Below are 17,208 nucleotides of genomic sequence, written 5' to 3' on the forward strand. Positions count from 1 at the left end.
TGTGAGGAGGGGTCTACTAGAGGTAGTGCATTTGGAAGCAGAGCTGGGCAAAAGATGTATTTTACATTTGGCGTCCCTTTCTGCTCATGGAATTAGCATGAGCTGATTGAGGTGGTTTCAGAAATTTACCCAATAATTTTAGTTTCTGATCTAAGTCTGAAACTGTAGCATGTTTGGTATTTTTGTGCTAATCTGGAAAGAGAGCCAGTAACACTTGAAAGCTCTTTTTGATCTCATCTCTGACCTGATGGCTCAGTTCAGCTATGTGAAGTTTTGGGGTTTCAGACTGGTCAAGGATGCAAGGACATCTAGACATGAATGATGATGATGTCCTGTTTCTGCCTGCCCTCATCCACCTGGCTGTGCCAGCAAGGCTCATCTGGCTAAGACCTTAAGAGTGGACATGAAAGGTGCATAAATGTAACACCAAGAGTTAATTAGCCCTCTGCTCCCCGCCACAGAATCACAAAATCCCAGAATGGTTGAGGTTGGAAGGGATCCCTAAAGATCATCTAGTCCAACCCCCTGCTCCAGCAGGGACAGCCAGAGCACGGGGCACAGGGCGACATCCAGGCRSRTTTTGAAGACCTCCAGAGAAGGAGACTCCACAACCTCCCTGGGCAGCCTGTGCCAGGGCTCTGGCACCCTCAGTGAAGAAGTTCTTCCTCACGTGGAACTTTGTGTTTCAACTTCTTCACATTATTCCTTGTCCTATCACTGGCCACCACTGAGAAGTTTGGCCCCATCCTCTTTACATTYGCCCCTCGGGTATTTGTACAAATTGATCAGGTCTCCTCTTAACCTTCTCTTCTCCAGGCTAAACAGGCCCAGCTCGCTTGGGCTCTCCTCATACRAGAGATGCTCCAGTCYCTTCWTCATTTCTGTCGCTCTCTGCTGGGCCCTCTCTAGGAGCTCCACGTCCCTCTTGTCCTGGGGAGCCCAGAGCTGCCCCCAATGCTGTTTGTAGATTTTTATTTTTCTGGAAAAGAGAGTTGTCTTGGATCAAGGTGAAAAGAATTTTGAGTTGCTTTTGCTAAAAAGGAATAAAACTCAGAATATATCACTTTAGAATTTGACAAATGAATCAAAAATCCCAAATAATGTTTAGTTGCTGCCTCACTTTTTTTCCTCTTAAAATACAAATGCCTGAAACACCCTCCTTCTCTCTGATAATCTCGTCAGCCACTGAGCTAAAACCCTCCATTGCTTGCACATGYGTAAGAAAGGATAGGATGGGATGTATGACACCAAGAGCATCCGAAAAGTGCTGTGGGCTCCCGGCTCCTGCTCTCCACATCCCCTGGTGTCCGGAGCAAAATTCTCGGCTGCCTGTTTCCGTGGACAGAAAGCAGCTGTCTGATGCCATTGTAGTGAGACTCAAGGTATGACCTACTTTCCAGCCACAGTGAAATGCAGGGTGACTTTTTAACTCTTCCGTGGTGGGTTTTCCCAGTAAGAGCTCAGTGAAATGTGTTGGACGCGTGCATTTTCCTGCCAGCTGTCTTGCTACCTTCTCTCCTCTGTGGCCTGGTATGCRGTGTCCTCCTACCTAACGCAACAAGGACCTGTTTGAGCGATTGCTGGGTTGTACCAGAACGTGTTCCTTCAGCCTGGGCAGCAGCCAGCCCCTCCGCTCTGTGCTCTGTAAAAGCTCATTTTGTTTAAACGAAGCGTGCTGCTTGGTGGCTGCTCGTCCCGCTTTAGCAGGGCGGCGTGCGCAGATGCTGCTCTTCCTTTCTTCTCCCTCTACTCTGCTTCAGGAGTCAGTCAGGAGCCTGGGTCTCGGGTCACTTCTTGGGGGAGGCTTTTTGCTGTCGCTTTGCTGTGTCTCTTGCAAAGACCCTGGGTCCTCTCTGTGRTAGAGAGGAGAGTTTGTGCTGTGGGTCAGTGCCCTGAAAGCTGGTGGCAATTTTAGAAGGGGCTCAGAAAGGCACCGTTTTGGTGCGTGGTAGGATGAGGAAATAATTGGATGTCTGGATTGAATGTCTCTGGAGCAGAGAAGCCCCTTACTGCTGATTTTTTTTTTTTTTTTTTTTTTTTTTCTCCCCTGGAGGGATTTTTGCTTTACCTTGCTCCCCATTCTCTTCTTACAGCTAAAGAGCTGTTCATCCTGCACTGCAGGAAGGCTGTTTTGATAGATCTAGTTCAGCTTAGGGGCAAACACAGTTATCTCAGCTGGCAGATCAGCCTGTCTTGCTCTGGTGGACCAAAGCCCTGTATGTGATGCCCTAGATCAGGGATGATTCCCTAGATCCAAGATGTGAACGGGACTGGGTGTAGAGGTAACGTGCAGGTACCCATTTGGATACATAGACCTGGTGCTGGCCGTGCAAAGGAGAGGCAGAGATCCCGCGTGCTGGGTCCTTGCACGCAAGAGGGACTAAGGACAGCTGGTGGGGAGGTCGCTCGTGGAGGGATGGAGCCAACAGATGAACCCGGCAATGCCATAAATTAAACAGTGCAATTAGCATGCCAGATCTACTTATCGACTCAGACCTGGTGTCGGCTGTGTGTCTTTGGTAGTCAAGATAAAGCTTACACGCCGTGAAATCGGATTGAGTGGAAGAAGGGCCTGTTTCCAAGAGCTCCCGTCCCCGCTCGTGTGCGGATTTGTGCTGCAGCTGGGGAGCCAGGGACGCGGAGCGGCGTCACCGCGCTGCTCGTGGCGGAGGCGTTTGGGCTGCGTCTGGAGCTGGTGGGCGAGCAGGGCTGCAGAGCAGCCAGGCGGGCGCCCGCTCCCTCGCCGCCGTGCCCCGGGGCTGTGCGCGAGGCCGCGGGGCGCCTGGCCAGCACGTGCTGCACCTGCAGCAGTCTGCGTCCGCTTTTCATGCGGACAAAGCACGTGGTAATTTTCCTGGCACCCAGAAAGGCCTGTAGCTCTTTGTGGACCAGGASTGTCACACGTAAGTGGTGTGATATTCCCCCACTGGACTGGCTAACCCRTGTACGCAGGCATGGTTCTCTTCTTGATGCTTTGATAGAAACTCACTCCTTTTGGTTAGGTATAGGTTGAAAATCAGTCATCCAAGCGACAGCCATTTGGCTGGATTCTGTCTCTAAATAAGGCCAATTCCATTGAAATTTGTTACTATAGCACATGAGAAAAACAGTCCAAGAATCTGCTCGTAGTGGGCTGAGGTCTGAGTCAGTCTAGAGCAATTTATTGTGCAGGACAGACATTACAGCAGCTTGCATTTCCAAAAAAGAATCATTAATTCAAAGGCTTGCCTTGTGTGTGGCTAGATTGTTGGTTATTTTAAACTGCCTAGTATTTCTCAACCCTGAAAGTCTCAGCAGCTCCAGCCAGGAATGGGCCATTTGCTGTTTTTTTGTTCAAATATTTCAGTCATCCATCAACAACAGCCAGAGCAGCCCTCTGTGGCCAAACAGTGTCTGGAGAAACAGCCCCTGCCTCCAAAAATGGAGACGGGAAGAAATGGACAGAAAAAAATATATTTAATATATAAATATATATATTTATATTTTATGTACATATAATATATGTATTATTAATATATATAGGAGAGAAACCTACATAAATATAGGTTTCTGAAGATCTGCCTATATTTTTGAGAAAAAAAACTGCTTTGCTATTTAAAGCTTTAAGCTTTACTATTTAAAATGAACTTTACGTTTCAAAAACTCCAGCCTTTCCAGGAAGAGATGAACTAATTCCACGGTATCTTTCATTTCAAAGGAAATACCTGTTTCTCCTTGGCCTTGGGTGTGCCTTGCACGTCGGGCTGGTGATGGGGAGGATGGTGCGGGCGCTCGGGCTGGTCACGGCGGCGATGGTGACGCGGGYCTGTGCCCGCGCTGCCCGGAGCCTGGGCAAACCGGGGCTAGGCAGCGCGTCTGTGTAAGCTGGGCCTGGAGCTGTGGCCTGCGCTCTCTGTTAATAGCACACGCAGGGCTGCTAGCTATTTTGGTATTTGCTTTCTTTAGGGGAAGCTGTCGCATGGATGTTTTGTCTCTCTCCTAAACCCACTGAACAGAATTGCTGCAAGATTGGTTCCATTCTTAGAAGGAGGTGCTTAGACTAAGGTCTCTGAAAAAGTCCTGTGCGCTGTCTGCTCCCACGTGTTTTCTAGGGCTGGAGTTGATGATTAATACAAAGGTTCAGATAAAAACACCTACGACTTATGCCASAGATTTCTCCTGGAATAGAAGCTGCCCTAGCACCAGTGTTGTGCGCTAGAGAGATCTGTTCAGTAGTGTTGTTCTTTGTTTTGCTACTGTTCGTTATAGCTCTACATTATCTGCTCCCAAGCAGGCATCCTGAAGCTGCTGGRCTCGCAGCTAGTTACGCTTCTCTCCTGTAGCCCTCATGCCGTCTCTGTTGTGATTTATTAGCAGTGATATCGGGCGGCTGGGCAGCAAACACGCTCCGTCATCTGCAGATGTTTGCTGCTCTGTTGATGCTGGCCCCAAAGTGCTGCTCCTTTTAAGCAGAGACATGTTSAGAAAGCCCCTCGGCTGCGATCGTTTATTCTTGGCTCTCCACTCAGGGAGTCTTTGTGTTTGTTCCTCCTTCCCCCTCCTCTGCCACCTCTGGGGAAATGACAAAAAAGCCTTTGTCACCTGTTTCCCAAGAGATCTTTTGGAAAAGACATAATAAATCCACTAAAAGGCAGTGAAAGTAGGAGGAAGACGGGCTCAGAGCGCTTCTGAGGAGCGGGCTTAGCTTTGCCCTGCTCCAAGCTGCAGGATTTAGAGATCTGTGCCTAAGCTTGAATGAATTTGGAGGCATTTTCTTGCACTCTTTGATCAGCATTTCAGTAAGGAGATGCGTTACCAGCAGCGTATGCCAATGTGTGTCTTACTGAACCAGTACATAAAAATACTGAGCTCCTTGCTCCTTAACAAGTACGTACAAAGAAATGGCTTGCTAATTATTTGTGGGACTTTCTTCTCATTCCTTGCTTTTCTCCACTGTGGAAATGCCATGAAGTTGACTACACCCTTCCTTCCATCCCTGGGGCATGGGTGCTGCTCTGCACCTAGGTCTGGGAGCACTGCAGGGGAATGGTGGGCACAGCGGCAGTGACCTTGCAACGCTTTTGCAGAGCAAAACGGTCTCGACACAGGAGCAGCTTCCTCTCCCCAGGCTGCTCTTGGATGGTCCAGCATCCAGTTGCTGCCTTTCACTCGTGCGGCTGAGCACCCGCATGGGCTTTCTCGGCCACGCAGGGCCTTCCCTGCTGGAGGTCTCAGCAGAACTGGCTCCTTCACCTGCAACTCCCAAACACGGATTTCTAGTCCTACTAACCTCTCCCCTCTGTTCTGTTCCTTGCACCCGGTTTTATTAGGATACAGCTATATATATGCATCCTATGTATTTTGTTATTATTATTTTGTTTATTATTTTGTTTATTATTATTATATGTATTTTGTTATTGTTATTTTCTTTCTTGGTAAAAAATGTCTGGAGTTTCAGAGGTTTTCAAGAGTGTCTGATTCATGGTCAGACCTGGCACTGACAGTACGATGGGTGTATGGGCACAGATATTTCATAGAGTCACACTGCTAGTTGCGTATGAGCCGTGTCAGCTACGGGACGTGGTGTACTGTAGGATATCTGACATAAATCAGCTAGAGGAGCACGGTATTGACAGTGTTGGAGTTAATAAATGCTTAGGCTTCTTGGCACCTAGAGGCGTTTGCCATTATTTGAGCAGACTATTTTCAGCATCAAACCCAGTTTGAATGTGGCACTGGAATGAAAATCTCCCCCTGGAGAACTCGCCATCATCACCAGAGCACTGACTGGTACCCTTGGACTGACAGTGCCCCCCATTCACCCCCATTTTCTCCTTCAATTTATGAACAAAATGACAGGCATATCAGGCAGCCCCCTCTCAGCTTAGACTGGGAGGCAGGACTCTGCCTAATGGCAACACAGATCCATCTTGGTTCACTGGAGACTAATTGTGCCTTTGGTAGGAACCCAAGGTGGACGTTTAAGATTACCTTTTGCCTGCGAGTGTGTGCTATTGCCAGGCTACCCAGGTTTATAAGTGAGCAATTAAGTTGTGATGGTGGAGGAGAGGGAGGAGAGGAATGAAATCATTGGCATGGGTGTGGAAGATTAAATTAGAAGCCTCTGAAGGTGATGGTTCTTGCTTTAAATTGTCTTCTGCTGCTTGTGCTCAAGCTACACTGATAGCGCTGACGTAATGTGAATTTTCTGGTCACGGAACTGTAGGAACAGGTGTCCTACAGAATAAATACTTGGTTCCTCGGGTCCTGGCCTGTGCTRCCTCTGCTGCTGTCCAACATCTCAGCATGCTTTTCCTGAGCTCCAGCACCTCCTGCTGATTGAGTCTGGCCCCTTCCGTACAGTAATGCTGATACCGCTCTTCTCTGGCCCTCTCTTGGCAGCACCGTTAAGTCAGTCAGTAAGTCACGGGTAGTGTTTTTATCACAGGGTAGTATCTCACTTAGTCTTAAACCTGGTTTCCAAGTCCCTCTGCTGTGCTAGTTCTCAGGAAGGTTCGTGAAAGCGAGGTTATGGTTGGGTTATGTGGCTAGCAAGATTGGGCCCTTCTGGATAGCAATTTTGGTTAGCAAACCAAATGGTGGTTCTGTGTCCAGCCTTACCTCGGCCATGGAGTGCTTACAGATCTCACTGCTGCTCTGCCTGCTTGGCACCTTCTGCCTTAAATTAACCCGAGGGAAAAAAACGCCACCAAAAACACATCAAACTTGCTTTAAATTGAGCAATTAGTGGGGAGCTGTGAGTGAGTTTTTGCTTTGGACTAACAGCCTAGTTGGCTTGTGKTAGAGGAGCGCTATCCCAAATCAATAATAGGTTTTGTTGAGACAAGAGAAGAGGTACAGAAATCGATGAGCAAAATTCTGCTGCCCCTCCTGTGGGGTGCTGTGTGCCTTGCAGGTCCCTCGTTTAAGGAATGTGCATTCTTGATAGCTTGTGGACACCCTGACAAAATTTCTTCCTTTACCCTGCCCTGAAACGGTGAACAGCGACACTTTCTTTTCCACATAGAGTAATTCTAGGTTTAAAGAACCCTTCTGGTTTGGGAGCTGTACTTCACACCAGAGTTACTGAGTTCATATTAGAGGAATTGCTCTGCTCTCAAGTGAGATGCTCTAAACAAAGCTTGTTTTTGTATACACACAGTGAAGCATACATCTAGAAACTGCTTCAGATTCTAGGAAATACCAGACTTCAGTATTTGAGGGCCTCTAATGTTATTGTAGGGAAAGACTCTGACAGGTACTTTCTTGCCTAACTGGGGAAGTTTATTTTTCTGTGGGTCTCCTTCTTGGAAAGTGGTGCAGCTGTTGCTAAAAGAGCAGAGTGCTGCTCTGTGAGGGCCAGGACCAGGCCTACTGCCCATGTGAGTGGCCACACAATGCCAGCAGATACGCTGGGTTTTCTTCTCATGTGTGAGGTTCAGCAGCTCTGGAGAAATGTGTGAAATGTTTGTTTTCAGAGGACACGATTTGCAACGTAATGACAGGAATAAACTTTGCAGCAGCCTGAATTTATTGGCTTTACACAACATTTATCCACAGTTTGGAAATGGGAACTTGCATTCAATCCCCTTTCTCTCTCTCTTTCCTGATTAGGATTCTGGCAACTGCTGGGACTGACTTTGACCTGCGGACCCTGCGAGCTGTCCGAGTGCTCCGACCCCTGAAGCTTGTGTCAGGCATCCCAAGTGAGTGCCACTACAGTGCTCTCCCCGTTGCCCAGTGCTGCTCTGTAGCCTTGGAGTGCTTGGGAATCTTTTTTTTCTGGGCAATTCCTTGTATGAAGCCCTGTACGGGCTGCGCTCGGCCAGGCCCGGGGCCGTCTGCCGTTGCTTCGTGGCCTCATCAGGAGTCTCCCTTGGCCCCTCAGGGTCCTCGGGCATTGCTCTGTCCCTCGCAGGGGCCGGGCCGCTCGTTCGGGCAAGGCTTGGGCCCGGTTGGGTTTCGTCATTAAGGTCTCCATCCACCTCGGAGTGGTTGTGGTCAGTAGGGACCTCTCCCGGCCTGGTTCTGTAGTGATGGGGAGAGTTAGTGCCGCGCTGGCTGCCGGGTCCGTGGGCAGACACGGCCCGACCCCGGCTGCCCTCTCTAACAATGTGTTTTTCCTCGTCCGCACAGGTTTGCAGGTCGTCCTCAAGTCCATCATGAAGGCAATGGTGCCCTTGCTTCAGATTGGGCTGCTTCTCTTCTTCGCCATCGTCATGTTTGCCATCATCGGGCTGGAGTTTTACATGGGCAAGTTCCACAAGACCTGCTTCTCCAATGAGACAGGTGAGGGCTGGCAAGAGGCTCCCTTCCCTCYGCTAACCAAGTGCAGATATGCCTGGCTTGAAAAGAAGTGCCGGGAGCAGGGGCTGATCCCAGGGTGTCCCAGCAGCCTCCCGGAGAAGGATTCATCTTGATGACTGCACTTTGCCTCTAGCTGCCGGGCTGCCCGGGGCTGTGGAGCACTCGGGTCCCTGTCAGCACAGCCACTTGGGTTCAGTTTTCTCTGTTTCCTCTGCTGTAGCTGTGGCTTTTGTTGCACTGATGCCTGAACTTTGATAGGCTTTCTGAAGTCTCCTTGTATTTCTGCTTTCCATTCTTGATGTTTTGTTTTTAAAGTTTTCCTTGTTTTTTTTTTATCCTCTGTTTTCTTTCATTTCCCTATTTACTTTGTATTGCTGTCGGATCCTTTTCCTCTCTCTGCTCTCTTGCTGCTTTTCCTCTTCCATACCCCTCTCACCTCCTCCTCTTGCCTAGCTGCTCTAAGAGATAGAGCTCTGTGCACGCTGGGGCAGATCCTCTTCTCCCTTTTACTCCATCGTGGCGTCTTTGACTTGAAGAGCAAAATGAATGTGATTAGGACCTTCTGGCATGGGAGTATCTCTTTGCACATTAGAAATGTAGAAACAAATTTCCTTGGTTCCTGCTAATCGTAAGGGTGGTTGTTGTTTGTTTGGGTTTGTCCATTTTGCTTTTCAGCAGTTTTAGGCTGTATGAGCAGCTGCTGATTCAATTAATTTTTTGTAAGCTTTCTAGGGCAAGCTGCACAAGTAAGGGAGAACCATTGCAGTGTTATATAGCAAGGCTGGAAATACTGATAGCAGCCAAAAAGTGAAAGAAAGGCAGAATATGGATGGCAGGCAGGAAGCCCACAGATGGAGAAGGAATACAAATGTCCTTTAAATGGGGTCTCCAGCTTCTGCAAGGTAAAAGAGGGCCCGTGCAGAAGCATGAACCGCTCCAGAGGTGCAGGACCRAATGGTCTCGGGCTCGGAAGCGGGACCCCGTGGTGCACGGGCACCACGAAGCACACGGCGCTTGGAAGCACTGCTGCTGTGCGCTGCATCGTTAGCACTGACGRGCAGCTCGGCAGGGCCCTCGCTGGGGCTCCTAACAGCCCTGGTGAACGACGGGGACGAAACCTGGCAGTCCACAAGAAACGCTGCAGCCAGGCAATTGGAGATTGTGCTTGCAGAGTGAGTGTGCGCCGTGACTGAGAGAAACCCCAAGAGAAGGAATGTCCAAAGAGCCTCAGCTGGCACCGCTGCTGTGTGGAAGCCAGCTGCTTTTCCCTGGCTCAGAATTCATTGTTTTAAGACGTATTTTTAAGTTTATCAACTTTTTGATATCAATGTTTTAGTAGAGCATGTTTTAAAATACATGTTTTAATGTATTTTTTAATATTTCTATTGCAACCGTGCTAATATGTGTTGGTTATCTGGGCTACCACAGATGGAAATATTTTTCCTCTCTCCAGAAGACTGCAATTTAAGGTACAATTGAGTGTCTTTAAAGCACAGTCTCATACTTTTCAGTGATTATCGCTAATAGAGCTTCCTATTGATTTTTGTTGATGTATTCAAAGTGTAATCAAAGCGCATCCTAGCTAAATCTCTCGGCATCCTTCGCTCCTCTTTGTTAAAAAGAGCAACATGGAAATAGTTTAACATATTACATTTACACAGGGCTTTGCAAAAGCAGGATGAAATTGTTTTCTTGCTGTGTTGCTCTGTTTAGAGACTGCTTGTGAGCAAAGCACAATGATGTGCAGAGGAAATGAAATTTTGGGGCTGAATTTGTAGCACAGGAAGAGTCTTTTTCCTCTGTGTGTATTCAGTGCAATGCTGGACAGGGCTCAGCCCATTGCTTAGGCTACTGTCATGATTGCATAGGAATAATAATAATAATGGTGATAATATTGGTGTGTAGGAAGAGGGTGATTTTTTCACTGAGATGTCAGTGAGAAAGCAATGAAGAATCTTGCCTGTTTTGAAGAATGTTTTCAGATCTGTCAAGCTGCAACCCCAGAACGAGATGGAGAATTGTTGGCATCCCTAGTTTGCAGCTAGTGGCTGCAGGCCGAGTGCCACTGAGCTTGAAGGCACATTCACCTCAAGTCTGGCTTTAGCCAGTAGACTAAAGATAAGAGTGATTCTTTTTTTTGCCTTTTCCAGAAACTAGTTAACTTAAAAGGGAGGAACAAACCCCACCAAGTGCAGTCCTGTTTGTGCCCTCTGCAGACAACTCTCTCTGACATCATGATGACCAAGAGTTCCGTGTGCCAAGGAACAGATTTTTGTCACGTGTAATGTCGTGTGTAAGTGACTGCTGCTTGCGGGTGGCCACCAGCTAGGAATGGGGAGTGCAGCCAGAAAACGTTGGGCTGCTYCTGCGCTCCTCTGCACCAGGGCACCTGGCATCTCCACGGGAGGGGAGCGGGGCCGGCCCTGGCGTCGCCGCTTGCACCTCTCCGAATCTGCTCTTGCATCCTGTAGGAAGGAGTCCGTGTTTGCAGGCACCGTCCTGTTCTTTTCTCGGGGTTGGTGTGCTTGCTGTCGGAAGAATCGTAGGGATCAATTCCACCTGCTTCCCAGGAAATGGCACTGTGGTGTTTCTGGAAGGGCAGAGTGGTGAGGCTTCCTGGAGCTGGAATCCCTTGTGAGAGGAGCAGCGCAGCATCCCACAATCTCGTCTGCCAAGCCTTTTAAAACCTAAGTGCTCATCAGCTCGAAGGAGGTTCATTACCCAGCCAAGGCCTGATACCACCACGGCCTCCAAGCACTGACTCGAGTGTGGAAATATAAACCTCTTTAAAGAGATGCCTCTGTCAAAAGGTAGCAAATTGGTGGAGAAGATGCTCAGGCTTAACGTTGTTCCAAATCCCTGAAGTGAGCAGAAACCTGAGACTTTTACTGGAACCAAGAGACGCAGAAGAGGTACCAGTAGCTATTTCAGCTCATCAGAGAGGGAACCAAGTAGAACTGTCAACAGCAAGTGTTGCCAATTCAGTACTCCCACCTAGGTCAACACTAAACTGCAGCGAGGAGGCAGGCTGGGGATCAAACTACAGCAAAAAGATTAAGGGCCTTTTCTGCTTARCCCAATAGACTGATCTGTGCTAGTGGAAACCTCTTGTTTTGCTGAAAAAATGGCTAAAATTATTGGCTGTACATTTCTCCGGGGATGCATGATTTCTTTCCTTCCCCCTGCATCCTCCGTGCAGTTGTGCTTTGCTGACAGAGGGTTGTGCTTAAGGAGAGCCTCTTGTGAATGTCCTCAGCCCAGTCCAAGGGCTGTGAAGCTGCTTGCAGAAAGGAGGGCATCAGAATATTTCACAATTTTCCATGAGACTCTCTTCTCTGATTCCCATTCATAGGCATAGGGACTGGTTCTGTCCGCTATTAAAAGATGAAAAAAARCTTCTCATAGTAGATATGTATTGCATTTACAGAGTATTACCTAGTAGCAAAAGGCCAAGCAGAGAGAAAAGCAGGCCCTTCTTGTCAGGTGTGCTCACCAGTAATCCTCAGGAGCCACCTCTGGGGTTTTCTTTCTGCAGGCTGAGATGTTGGGTCAACAGGGACAGGTCAAAGACACRTGCACGTACACGCACACTTGTGACACAGCCTGGAGTGGCTAGTCTTGCTTTCCTTCTGCAGGCTTTTCTTTGTGTAAAAATTGATTCCTAGTTATTGGCAGTGTTGATTTTGTTTCCCTCCTGGTGAACCTGGTTTTGGGGTGTTCGGGGTTCCATCCCCAAAATGCCACGTTACTCTTAAAGCCCTTTAATATTTCTGGAATTGCATCTTTGTACTAATAGGAATATCGCCTAGTTTATTTATTTGCTTTGAAAACCCATCCCATTATTTTTTAAACTGCTCCCTATCGGCGCTTATAAGGCCTGTGGAGGGCTGCAACAGGCAAGGAAGAGGAGCGAGAACAGGGCTTGGATGTGCCTGCAGCAGCCCCTGTGCAGGACGAGCAGAGCTGCTGCTCCTGGGTGCTCTTGGGGGTCTCTCTTCGTGGCCATCCTTGTTCCRGGGCCCCTGCTGGATGCTCTTCCCTGCTGCCTGGAGCTGCACGGTAGAGCAGTGCCCCTTTGGAGCTGCTGCCTGCCCTGGCACGGAGCCAGAGGCTCCTCGTGCGTCTGTGACCGGCACCCGGACCCGGGGAGCTCAGGGGCTCTCCCCAAGCAGCGCTCGCTTGTGCTGCCGGTGCAGAGGCTGCTCCCTTGCTTCARTGTTGTAGCATGAGCATTTAGCACTTGGCTATGCTGTGTGAGGGGGTATCGTTGGGTCACGGCGTYGTTTTATCTGTGCAGCATTCTCAAGGCCTCACTTCTACTGCACTGTTTTATTGTGGTGTTTATCACTTACGACATAGCCAAATGCTGTTGCCAGTGATAAATTCAGGGCTCTTTATCTTCAGGGAGASCTCTGCTCCATCCTGCCCTAAGACCCCTTTCTACCACAGTCCTATATAATGATTACATGTATATAATCCGCTTTTACCCATCCGAAGTAGCCTAAGGAAACCTGAAGTGCAAACCAGCTTCTTGAGGTGGAGCCGGGAGGCTGCAGAGGCACCACACTGCTTAAATACCCCTGGTTAGTAATTTTTTCCTCCTTGTTGCTGTCCTCTGCAGGTGATGAGGTGGGAGACTTTCCTTGCGGGGAGGAGCCTCCTGCCAGGCAATGTGAGAGCGGGACCACGTGCCGGGAATACTGGCAAGGACCCAACTACGGCATCACCAACTTCGACAACATCCTCTTTGCTGTGCTCACCGTCTTCCAGTGCATCACCATGGAGGGATGGACCGACATCCTCTACAATGTGAGTCCGTGGCTGAYGCTGGTAGACTTCTGGGACAGTGCTTGAAGTGCATTGTTTTGGGAATGGTGGCACTGGAAAAGGAAAAAGTGAATTTCTGGGTGTTTTTTCTGTTGATTAGCACCTAGCCCTGCTTTTCAGGAAGATTGTTCTCATTTTGGGGGGGATTGTTCTGCAGGTCCTACAAGGGCCCTTGAATTGCTACCACGGGCTGTGTTGGTGGTAGTTCCAAGCTGTGGCTTGCTTACCKGCAGCATGATGTTTTCATGGCAAAGACTGGGGGATATTGCTCCAAAGTGCCGGCGTGCTCTGCTCTAGGATGGATGTGTGACTGGAARTGTATTTGCGTGGTGTCCCACGGGGAATTGGTTCACAAGCTGTACTGAAAGAGTGATGTTTTGTATCTAGAGGTTTGCTTTGGGGATAGGGTTTAGTCTTTGTCTTACATATTTACATCGGTGAATAATGTCAGCTGGATTCAAGCACCAAAATGCAATGCTCGTGTTGGCGATTCCAGTGTGATTTTATGAAGTCCTATCAGTCACCTCCGTGCCTGGCACAACTCCATTGGTGGTAGAGAAGCTGAACCCTGTTGAAATCCACATAGGGGTCTTTGCTGGCTGTGCTTCCTGCCAACTCTGACCATCATTGTTACAGCCACTCAAGCTCAAACACATCAATTCCTAAAAGTGAAGGACACCTCTGCACAGCTAATAGCAATAGGAAGGCCATACCGTCAGGAATATACTTCTTTATGTCTGCGAATACCTGTCCAGTTGAGGAATCTTGCCTTGGGAGGCAAGCACCTGAGCCGTGCCTCTATTTTGGATGAGTTGAATGATCTGTGAATAGAGCCCTGCAGCTGCTTCCTAGCACCTGTATGGGGTTTTCTCACACACACGGTGGGCACTTGTTCTTCRGGAGTCTTGAGAGACGTGGGCAGCTGCAACACATCTGTTCCGCCAGGTTGGTGCTTGGCTTACAGCTTTGCCTGCCCTCCGCAGTGCATGTGAAGTGGAACAGTTTGGGTCTGGAGGATGCTCTGATGTTCTTGCTGTCCCTCTAGCAATGAAGGACTCTATCAAGTACAGGGTGTGCAAGAGAGGMCGTGTTAGAGCTCCCATTGGGGACGGTGGTGATTAGGAAGGCATAGTTCCTTGTCCTTGGCCATGCAGCCAAGGATGATCCACGTTATGTCCCACGGCCCCCACGCCACAGGTTAGTGCTAGGCCGAGCTCTCTGTGGTGAGTTGTGCTGGAGAGAGCAAAAGGCCACAAATAATGTCACTTAGGGTGGCTAAAGGCACCATGAGCATCCCTTGGAGCAGAGGCGTGGAGGGCTGTGTTGCTCTGTGYGCGTGGGAGCCAGAGCTCAGGGCTGTACCGAGGCCTCCTGCTCTGGCTGCTGTGACTGTTTCTTTCCCGTGACGGTGGAAGGCGGCACACACGCAGTTATCACAGCCCTAATCTGGATTACCTTGTGCTGTCTTAGACATACCCATACATCACATAACCAAACACAACCGGAGTGGACACGTTAACTGAGGTAGGCGTTCATAACGCTTCCAGCCCGTTCTGCTGGCTGATCGGACTGCAGATTGTTCAGTCTATGTCACTACAGGCTCTAGACGCACGCTGGACTCTCACAGACTTTCTTCTATTTCTGTAGCAACAGGGAAGTTTTATTAATATCAACCACAGTAAATGGTAAAGTACATATCTGCTGTGTTAGATAAGTCCATATATCTGATTTATTGTCTTGTCCATTCATTGCTCACCTTGGCTCTTTCTCGCCAGTGTCTTTCTGCTCAGGCGGATCTCTTCCCACYGCCCTTCCTCCCTCTCCTTGGAAGTTCATCACACAACCGCTGTCCCCACTCCCATTCAGCAACCCTGCTCCTTCCTTCTGCAACCACCCATTGTAAGAAAAGCTCGTTAGCATCCTGCTTGGAATTGATTAATCAATACGTAGTGTATTAGATCATCTTCTCCCAAACTGCCTTCTGTACCACAAGCAAAAATCAGAGCTGACTACTGGAGTTTTTAATTTTTTTTTAATGACCATAGCATCATTTTAGCTGTTTGTTAATTTAACTGGAGGTGGATGCCCGCGTGGGGTGCAGTGAGCATTTGCTGTGCCAATGRCAGGCCTCACCTGACCCTCCTGGTTAGGGTTTAAAGGCTGTTGGGCTTCATATTCCTGGCAGGTATGAGGGTGCCCAAATGCTCTATTCGTAGCATGGGGAGCTGCAGAATTTCAGGCCAGAGGCTGAAAGGCAGCGTAGGGCTCCTTCCCCTGGAGCTCCAGGCCGGTATCCTCCTTTGGAGTGGGTCTCTTGGCTCTCAACTCTTTTGAATTGGGATTAAATCCATGCAAGGCTGCTGTACCTAGCGCAGTCCAAGCGTGGCRCTGGCTGCGGGGTTGTGCAGTGGGACCGGCTGCCAGGCTGTGCCCGTGCTCCCGGGGCAGCAGCCCTGCCGCGCTGCCCTGCCGTGCCCCGGCTCGGCCGACGGGGCCTCAGGGTGCGCAAGAGCAAAGAGGATGCACTTGGTATCTGCATCACTAGCTACTTGGGAGCTGCAGTAATCTGCTGTTTTCTCCCTGTTCGGGTTTTATCTTTGTTTCCTCTATGCCCAGTTTAGGTTAATGAAATTTAAAAATGAAGTCCACGCCCAACGCACACTGGAATAATGACTGAAAACTCATCAAGGCAGTTTTTGACCGTCAGGCTGCGGTGCAGAGGTAACAGCAATGCAACTGTTAATCCTTGCAGCATAGAAATGATTAATCCATTCAACAGCTACCCTGGGTTGATGCAGCCCCACCTGGATCAGGAGGGACTGTACTGGACCTACACTAGATCGATACTGGAAAGAGCTGGAGGATGCAGCCTGTTGCATTCAGAACCTGCAGTAAAAGAGTATTTGCAAAGATTAGTCTCCTTATTTTGTGGAGGATGGATAGTACGTCAGCATACTTAGGTTCAGAGAAAGGGCAACAAGTGAGAGGTTTTTGGTTGTTCAGAGAGCTTTCACTTGACATTTGGGGTTCTCCACTGATGAGGAGAATGGCCTTGGCCGGATGAAGATCGTGCAGTGATGGAGCTGGTTTTGCTGCCACCCCCAGCCTCAGCTCTGCTCAGGAACCTGCTTTCCACACACGCAGGTTCCGCACTGGAGCTGAGGTATGGACCCACTTTGTGTTTGGTTCATTGACATTGGCAAAAGGCTGTGAGACCATAAGATGCAAGGTCTATGCCCGCTGATTAAAACCCGAAGTGTGCTTTTTTGTTCCATCACAGCTAACTAAAAGCCGGTGGGGGTTGCTGCTCCTCGGGCCGGGCAGTGGCCTTTGAGCCCTGCCTCTGTGCGAGCGCTGCCGCGGGCTGGCTCTGCTTGCCCGGCGGGCTGGTTTCCCTGCCCCTGGGAGCCCTCTCCCTTCTTGCCGTTGAAAGCCACAGCCTGCACGTGGGGTCCACTCCGAGGGCTGAAATCTCTTTGATGCCAGGCAGTCTAGGAGCGACCCATTACGGGGAAGCTGAGGTTATGGACTGCTTCCTTAATGGGCCATTCATTTCCTTCTGGCAGATGAGGAGATTGATTGCTTGCCCTGGATCAATAGCGCTTTATTTCTGCTCTTTTCTTGCCACAGCCYGTGCTGCTGGGCTTGGCTGCCGGGCGCTAAGAAGAGTTGAGCCTTTTGTTTGCAGTGCTGATGGCTCAGGGTAGTCACAGAGCCTGGTGTCCTTTGCTGGCTCATCACTAATTTAATTCAGGGGGACCTGGTTTCTGTCCTGCAAGTAACTTGAAGACTTAGGCCTAGCTGAAAAACAGGTCTGTGGTGASATTAGGCAGGCAGAAGAGTTTAGTGTCAAGTGACCCTCCGGGGAGAGGGACAGCGAGGCTCAGTTTGGTAGATCGACCCAAGTCTTTCCAAAGGTTGCACTAAGAAGTTCTTTGTGAAAATTATTTTGTTATTTCCAGAGAACTGAAATGTCTTTGTGTGGTGCAGATACAGTCTTTCTATGGATTTAGAGAAAAACAGCATGGGAGACAAGGCTTGGCAGTAAGGAACCTGCCTTGCAAATATTGCCTCTTCCTCCAGTGATAAACTGAT

At 49.2% G+C, this 17,208-nt stretch overlaps 1 protein-coding gene across 1 annotated transcript in view; it reads left to right on the forward strand.

Moving 5' to 3' along the window:
* Positions 1–17,208, forward strand: part of CACNA1B (calcium voltage-gated channel subunit alpha1 B) — a 253,389-nt gene that overhangs the window by 82,440 nt on the left and 153,741 nt on the right. The window contains exons 4-6 of the mRNA XM_026049162.1: positions 7,594–7,685; positions 8,116–8,268; positions 12,908–13,095. Coding sequence (XP_025904947.1) covers positions 7,594–7,685; positions 8,116–8,268; positions 12,908–13,095 — 433 coding nt within the window. The remainder of the gene's footprint in view (positions 1–7,593; positions 7,686–8,115; positions 8,269–12,907; positions 13,096–17,208) is intronic.

This window comes from Nothoprocta perdicaria, unplaced genomic scaffold (assembly GCF_003342845.1).
Source record: "Nothoprocta perdicaria isolate Ctin4 unplaced genomic scaffold, notPer1 scaffold_6, whole genome shotgun sequence".
In the NCBI taxonomy this organism is placed as follows: domain Eukaryota; kingdom Metazoa; phylum Chordata; class Aves; order Tinamiformes; family Tinamidae; genus Nothoprocta; species Nothoprocta perdicaria.